The sequence below is a fragment of the Chanodichthys erythropterus genome, chromosome 10 (genome assembly GCF_024489055.1).
Source record: "Chanodichthys erythropterus isolate Z2021 chromosome 10, ASM2448905v1, whole genome shotgun sequence".
In the NCBI taxonomy this organism is placed as follows: Eukaryota; Metazoa; Chordata; class Actinopteri; order Cypriniformes; family Xenocyprididae; genus Chanodichthys; species Chanodichthys erythropterus.
Window position 1 is genome coordinate 33,881,671 of NC_090230.1, and position 8,022 is coordinate 33,889,692.

Consider the following 8,022-nt stretch of genomic DNA (forward strand, 5'->3'; position numbering starts at 1 on the left):
GACTGTGCATGTGCATCACCAGAGGGCGCGTGCACTGACTGAACACGAGGACTGCTCTACTGCTCCATTACAATGTCAATAATATGGTCATATCTGCAATTTCTGCAACATTGAACTCAAGGAAACAGTATATATTTGCAGTAATCGGCACATGGACGTTTCCATCTGAATGCAGCGCTGGTGTTGCGTGTTAATGTCATGCATCTGTGTTCCTCGCGCAGAGTCTGCTTTTGAAATACACGGGAAGACCAGGAAACCAAAGGACTCCATAAAGGATTTGTGTGCAATCCAAAACATCATCTCATAAATATAAGGTAAGACGCATTCAAGCTTTGTTTGAATTCCAGGAACAAAAAAAGCCTTCATTGTTTATAGGCGATTTTCTTTTTACAAACGTCATGGCGCGTTTCATCGTGTTTTACACAAAGTGCAAAGATCTCGTGGAAATGTGGATGGATCTTTTCACATTCCAGCTGCTGCCATTTTGTTTATTGTTTAGCGCCCCCCGGTTCTGTTCGGTCATTTTAAGCATATTTCACTTTTAACCATTTGAACACACAAAACGTGGGACTAGATTCGAGAAGTCTAAGTGGTTGTATAAAACACGAAATCTGAGCGACCATTGTAAATAAATTGTACTGCAAAACAGACCAATTACTAAATAAATTGTCAAATAAAATAAATCAGGCAAAATACATAACACACACACACAAATGAATGATGCCATAACACATGGCTTTCCCCCCTTTTTTTATTTGTCAAGGAAAATAAGATTTATTCAAGTGTTGTTCACAGCAGAGTCAAATGACACCCAGTTCCACCTCTCTGGACATCATAGGTTGAGCTTGACCAAGTCCAGCTCCACCTCTGTGGATCTAATGGGTGGAGGAGGGATCGGTAGAGTTATAATAGGTAGGGTTAGGGTTAGGGTGTGGTTGGAGGGGGAGCTGGACTTCACACTACAACCATGGCTTTGCAGTGAGGGTCCTATATATAAATACATAGTTGCAGCGATGCCATGCTGATGCGTGCTAAAAATGTTTGTAAATGTATGGTAAGGCAGCTCACTTTTTAATACCTGCACAAACTAAAAGCATGATGGGAATCGCTCATTGGCTGAGAACAATCGTGATATTTTGTTCCTGGCTTAAATGTTAATAGAGTCCAAGTCGGGCTCCAGAAGTAAAATTAATTCAGCAGCGGAACTTTTATTATGTCACTGTTGCAGCTTCCGCTTCTTCCAGCCAAGCGTATGTGGGGTAACGCAGCACTGTTTATCATATTAGATACATTTAAGTGTGTTGAAAATGATGTTATAACTTTACTTTGTGCGTTTGCTCGGCGGCTGCTATGACACTCGTTGCACACTGCAGTAAGCTAGAATAGTAGCGACGCTCGCACTGTGTTTGCGGATTAGATGCAATATTTGTCATATACATATATATACATATATACACGTTTCAGAATTTTTCCGTGAAGTAACAAACACTTTTAATTTAGTATACTACTAAATACAGTGCCTGTATGTGCAAGAATAAAGTTAGGGTCTGGCTGATAGACGAGCTCATCATCCATCGCCGATAGTAGACAGACATTACGATGTTGGGCCAGTGTTGTGCCAAATTCTGACCCCCTGCCAAATTACTACCCCCCTAGTATTGGTAGGTTAAAGGGATAGTTCACCCAAAAATGAAAATTTGATGTTTATCTGCTTACCCCCAGTGCATCCAAGATGTAGGTGACTTTTTTTCTTCAGTCGAACGCAAATTATGATTTTTAACTGCAACCGCTGCCCTCTGTCAGTCAAATAATAGCAGTGGATGGGAACTTCAACTATAACAGTAAAAAAAACTTGCTTAGACAAATCAAAATTAAAACCTGCGGCTCGTGACGACACATTAATGTCCTAAGAGACGAAAACGATCGGTTTGTGCGAGAAACCGAACATTATTTATATAATTTTTACCTCTAATACACCACTATGTCCAACTTCGTTCAGCTTCCTGTTAGTGACGTCAAAAAACGCGTTCTGTTGACGGAAGTGATGTCTCGCCAATATACTTCAATGAGCGCGAGACATCACTTCCGTTGTCAGAGTGCGATCCGACCTCACTAGCCGGAAGCTGAACGAAGTTGGACATAGTGGTGTATTAGAGTTCAAAAATTATATAGATGCCCTGGGGGTAAGCAGATAAACATCAAATTTTCATTTTTGGGTGAACTATCCCTTTAAGGATTAGGGGTGGGGGAGGGATTAGGATAGGGGTGGGGTAACGATTAGGCAATCAGGTAGCAACTTCAACGAGGGGGGTAATAATTTGGCAGGAAGACGAAATTCGTCACAACACTGGCATTTCTGCGCTATATCCTCTAGTAGTTTTATCTAAAGCCAAACGCGCTTCATTCAAGCCCTTTCAGCTCCGTGCACATTCTCTCTTTCTCCAGATGTGCGCCAATGTTTTTAATTCATTCCAATGGAAGTTGAGTTTAACGCTCAAACCCAAACATGAAGTCCCCATAATATGTTAGCGAACATATGGCACCGCCCGCTCTGCTGAGAGCAGCATTTAGATGAATATGTAAGCATGTGCTGCGTGCCTTCCTCTCAATAACAAAATAATCACACAACAAAACAGCAAGCATTTAAAAATATCTGATCATAGCAACGATAATGTTTGTAAGCTCTGCAATTCGGCACTGAAGTCACGTCATGTTTATTTATATAGCACTTTATACAATAGATTGCTTAAAATCAAGCAGCTTTATCATGTTATAGATAAAAAACAGTATCAATGTCTCATTTCATCAGAAGTACAACTTAATTTTCTACTATAAAGCAGCTCTCTAGTGTGTTTATGTTTTCACTCACGGACATCTGACCTCGATGGCCTGAACAGGCGAAATGAACTGGAAAACATTTCCATGTGAAAGAAGCACACCTACCTGTTAAGCAATCGCCACGGACCAATGGTAGTACAAAGATGTTTACCAGCTGTAACAAACTTTTCCGGAAACTCTTAGGCAAGCTTTTTCGAACTCCCAAAACAAACTCCAAACGAACTTCGTTTTGGCCTGATTTTGTTCGAAATGTTGTCACATTAGTTTGTTCTAGGGCTGGGCGATATATCGCATGTGACTGTCACGCGCATTTTGTCAGTAAAGCCGGTTCCCTGATTACCGCTAAATCGCCATCACCTGCTTTCAAATGGAGCGGCATTTAATAGACAGAGCCGTAGATCACTGATAAGCCACGCAATATCGCGTTCATTATCGAAGGCGATACATCTGCGATATGAACGCGATATTGCGTGGCTTATCAGTGATCTACGGCTCTGTCTATTAAATGCCGCTCCATTTGAAAGCAGGTGAATCTCATGCGATATATCGTGCAGCCCTAGTTCGTTCTTCAATTTCTCATGAAGTAAATCGGGGCCTTTAGTGTCAGATGCTGATTTGTCTGCTCAGCACTGCATAGAGTCGAATGCATATTAACATTTCAAAATATGTTTTTATTATGAGTGAACAGTTACAGATGGGGCAGAGCCCTATAGATATATCCTAGCCTTAACCCTAAACCTAACCATCACAAAAAACCTGTGCAAATCACTAGCTTTTAAGATAAGCGTCATCTGGCCACAAAGTGATTTCAATACATGTTTTACTGTAGTAGTAGAGGTTATTTGACCCTTACAATTATAACAACTAAGGTTATAAATGTGGCTTCCTTGGACCTTCCAGTTCATTCTGAAGCTGCACAAGAGACGGTTTAAGAGGAAGAGACAGGATGGAGAAAAGGTTTAATATTGCGGAGGCAATAATTGAATCTAGTGAAGAGGAAAGGGACGCGATCCTACCTATGACAAGTGATGAATTTATGGAAGAGGAAAGAGATGCAACCCTACATACAAGTGATGGATTCATGGAAAAGGAAAGAGAATCGAACCTACATGCAAGTGCTGGATTTAGAGAAGAGGAAAGAGATGCGACCCTACATACAAGTGATGGATTTATGGAAGAGAAAAGATATGCAACCCTACATACAAGTGATGGATTTATGGAAGATGAAAGATGTGAGACCCTACATACACGTGATGGATTAATGGAAGAGGAAAGACACCTGGAAGAAGAAGATGAGTCGGAGGAGGAGCTCTTCGATCAAGAGTCTGAAACAGAGGACGATACAGAATTTGACCCAGACTACCACTCTACCGATGGGGAAGAGGAAGAAGAAGAGGAAGAAGAAAAGGTCCCTCCTGAGGTGGAGGCCGCTTACCAGTCCAAAAACGGGAATATAATGTGGACTTCAACAATTCCTTCAGAGAGACAAGGAAGAACACCAGCTCATCAGAATGTCATCAAAATGACCCCTGGACCAACCAGGTTTGCATGTTCCAATGCCGAAGACATAAAATCAACATTTGAATTGTTTTTCCCAGATGACATTAAAAAGAACTTAATTGAAATGACCAATTTAGAGGGGAAACGTGTGTTTAATGAAGCCTGGAAGAACCTGGACTGGATAGACTTACAGGCCTATTTTGGTCTGCTGATCCTGGCGGGCGTGTATCGATCCCATCATGAGGCTTTGGGCAGCTTATGGAACAGTGTATCGGGGAGGACAATTTTTCGTGCTACTATGCCATTGAAAACTTTTAAAATGATGTTAAGGGTCTTCTACTTTTACAAAAGGGGTGCAGGGTCTGGCCGACAGAAACGTGACAAGCTGGCACCAGTAAGGGACATTTGGGAAAAATGGGTCAAACGCCTGCCGCTCATGTACAACCCAGGCCCGAACGTCACTGTGGACGAGTGCCTGGTCCCTTTCAGAGGTCGCTGTCCCTTCAAACAATACATGCCGAGTAAACCGAGCAAGTACGGAATTAAAATCTGGGCGGCGTGCGATTCCAGATCGAGCTACGCATGGAACATGCAGATCTACACTGGGAAAGCTGCTGACAGAAAGCCAGAAAAGAACCAGGGAATGCGTGTGGTCTTGGACATGACCTCTGGTCTCCAGGGACACACCATCACATGTGACAACTTTTTCACCTCGTACGCCCTCGGCGAAGAGCTGCTCCGAAGAAAAATGAGCATGATCGGAACAGTCAGATCAAACAAGCCTGAGCTCCCACCTGCCCTCCTGTCAAAAAAAGACCGGCCCCGACTCTCATCTATGTTCGCCTTCACAGAGACACACACTCTTGTGTCCTACTGTCCCAGAAAAAATAAAAACGTGCTTTTGATGAGTACATTTCACAGAGATGCCGCAATAAGCAGCGAAGACCACAAGAAGCCGCAAATAATCCTAGACTACAACCAGACCAAAGGTGGAGTTGACCTCCTTGACAAGGTATTTTACTATTTTGCATTAATTGTTTGTTTTCATTCAAGGCCAAATGGCACATGTAAAATGAATTTAATTGTCAGCTGATGAGGTAAAAAGTTTTTCTTGTTATTTCACTTCCAGGTGGTGGCCACATACACCTGTCAAAGGATGACACGTCATTGGCCCATGGTGATTTTCTTTAACATGCTGGATGTCTCTGCCTACAATTCTTTTGTGCTGTGGATGGAAATAAATCCTACATGGCAAAAAACTAAGCAATACAAAAGGAGACTCTTTCTGGAAGAGCTAGGGGAAGCTTTGGTGACTCCCTACATGAAAAGACGGCAACACCTTCCCCGCACGCAATCCTCTCAGAATATGGTAAAGGAAGCACATTACAGTAAAGTGATGGAAGATTACGAACGCTCTCCGAGAAAGAAAGCCCTCCTCTCGCCAGTATCAACCCCCTTCAAGAGGAAAAGGTGTCAGGTCTGTGAATCAAAGAATGCCAGAAAAACCACTATGACGTGCAACAAGTGTAACTTGTACATTTGCGGGCCACACGCTGTTATAACTAGTTACTGCTACACTTGCAAGAAAGTTTAAACAAGACTTCATCACGGCTTATGTGCTGGTTGTTACGCAGTTATGATACATTCTTTTCTTGCTGTTCTCTTTGCTAATCATCTTATTGTCCTGTTTCTTGACATTTTTATTAGTTTACTTCATTAATATGTTGATGTTTTGAATAAATACTCTACAAAATTGTGTACATCTTTTCATTGTAACACAACTTGTAAACATAATGTGGGCATCACTGCAAAAACTGACACTTCAAAACAAGCAGATTTAAAAAAGAAAAACTTTGACAAATACTAGTGTTCCTTAGGAAGTATATATCCAAATTCTTAACTGTTTAGAAAATAGGTTTGTTAGAACATTTGGTTTACCAATGCAAAATGTATAATCTGTTTAATGTGCCTTGTTTGTTTTCTTGATATTTTTATTAGTTTACTTCATTAGTTATTGAATGTTGATGTTTTAAATAAACGATAGACTACAAAGAAATGCATACTCTACAGTACGTCTTTTCTTTGTAAGCATAATATGACATCACTTCAAAACAGGTGGATTTTAAAATGATAAACTTAAATATTAGTGTAAATATACAGTACACATATTCATAACTTGTATTAAAGTTTGTTAGAATATTGAGTTCCAGAGATCGAGACCAACATATGTGGATCACTGACTGGTTTAAAGTGTGATTTAATGTCATTGTCATGTTTTTTTCCTAATGTACAGTGGGGATCGAAAGTTTGGGAACCCCTTTAAGAATCTGTGAAAATGTGAAAATTTTTAACAAAACAAGAGAGATCATACAAAATGCATGTTATTTTTTGCTTAGTACTGTCCTGGGTAAGATATTTTACATAAAATATGTTTACATATAGTCCATAAGACAAAACAATAGCTGAATTTATTAAAATAACCCCATTCATAAGTATGTGAAGCATTGATTCTCAGTACTGTGTGTGGTTACCTGATGATCCACGACTGTTTTTGTGTTTTGTGATGGTTGTTCATGAGTCTCTTGTTTGCCCTGAGCAGTTAAACTGAGCTCTGTTCTTCAGAAAAATCCTCCAGCTCCTGCAGATTCATCAGTTTTCAAGCATCTTTTGCATATTTGAACCCTTTCCAGCAGTGGCTGTATGATTTTGAGATCCATCTTTTCACACTGAGGAAAACTGAGGGTCTCAAACTCAACTATTAAAAAAGGTTCAAACATTCACTGATGCTCCAGAAGGAAACACGATGCATTAAGAGCCGAGGGGTGAAAACTTTTTGAATTTAAAGATCAATGTAAATTGTACTTAATTTTTCTTTTGGGAAACATGCAAGTATCTTCTGTTGCTTCGAATGGGCAGTACTAAATGAAAAAAATTATATTTCAACAAAATAAGAAAAAAGTGGACATCTTCATCCTTGTTGTGAATGGAGACTCAGGCAGGAGATCCAAGTGCAGCGTTTTATTAAGAATGAGAATGGTCGTACAGGCAGGGTCAATCAGGAACAAACAGGAGCAGCAAAGGACAGGCAGGGTCGTAGTCAGGGTACAGGCGGTAGGTCAAAAGGCAGGCAGATATCACTCACAGAACAGTATGCAAGGCAAGGATCAGGACAGGCAGCAACGGATCAAACAACAGGAACAGACAAGGTCGAGAACAGACAGGCAAACGGAATAAACGCTCGGAAATTGCAACAACAGTTAAACAATACTTCGCGGTGAGGTGGTGTGTTTGGAAGTCCTTTATAGTCCTGTTAATGAGCTGCAGCTGGGTGTGGTAATCAGTGTGGTGTGCTAGGGTGGATGTGGCAACAGGTGATTGGTGTGAAGTGAACATGTGACTGACAGGGAGAATTGTGGGAAGTGTAGTCCAGGGAGTGACAGGAACAGACGGTGATCGTTACATAACGCCCCCCTCCCGGAAGGCGCGTCCTCGCGACGTAAAGGAACAGCTAGGGAGGAGGGGGTGGGTGCATTGGAGATCTAACAGCAGCCGGGAACGGGATCTCCAATGCAGCCCCAGGGACTCAGGCAGCCACGGTGGGTCAGGTGGCCTGGGCGGCCACGGCAGGTCGGGTGGTTCAGGCAACCACGGCAGGTCAGGTGGTTCGGACAGCCACGGCAGGTC

General features: G+C 41.6%; 1 protein-coding gene across 2 annotated transcripts; it reads left to right on the forward strand.

The window, feature by feature from the left end:
* LOC137028531 (piggyBac transposable element-derived protein 4-like) lies at positions 1–6,288 on the forward strand. Of its 2 annotated transcripts, none has more exons than XM_067397423.1 (3): positions 1–314; positions 3,708–5,350; positions 5,468–6,288. In XM_067397423.1, the coding sequence occupies exons 2-3, from the start codon at positions 3,785–3,787 to the stop codon at positions 5,930–5,932; spliced, it is 2,031 nt and encodes a 676-aa protein (XP_067253524.1). In that variant the 5' UTR covers positions 1–314; positions 3,708–3,784; the 3' UTR covers positions 5,933–6,288. The 2 variants fall into 2 exon arrangements, with proteins under 2 accessions (XP_067253524.1, XP_067253523.1); XM_067397422.1 differs by having other exon boundaries at positions 3,739–5,350.
* The last annotated feature ends 1,734 nt before the right edge of the window (positions 6,289–8,022 follow it).

Bases quoted from the DNA above. Each gene is read 5' to 3' on its own strand.
- LOC137028531 (XM_067397423.1), top strand. From the start codon at position 3,785: ATGGAGAAAAGGTTTAATATTGCGGAGGCAATAATTGAATCTAGTGAA. The intron at 5,351-5,467 runs GTATTTTACTAT...TTTCACTTCCAG, and splicing joins GAGTTGACCTCCTTGACAAG to GTGGTGGCCACATACACCTG.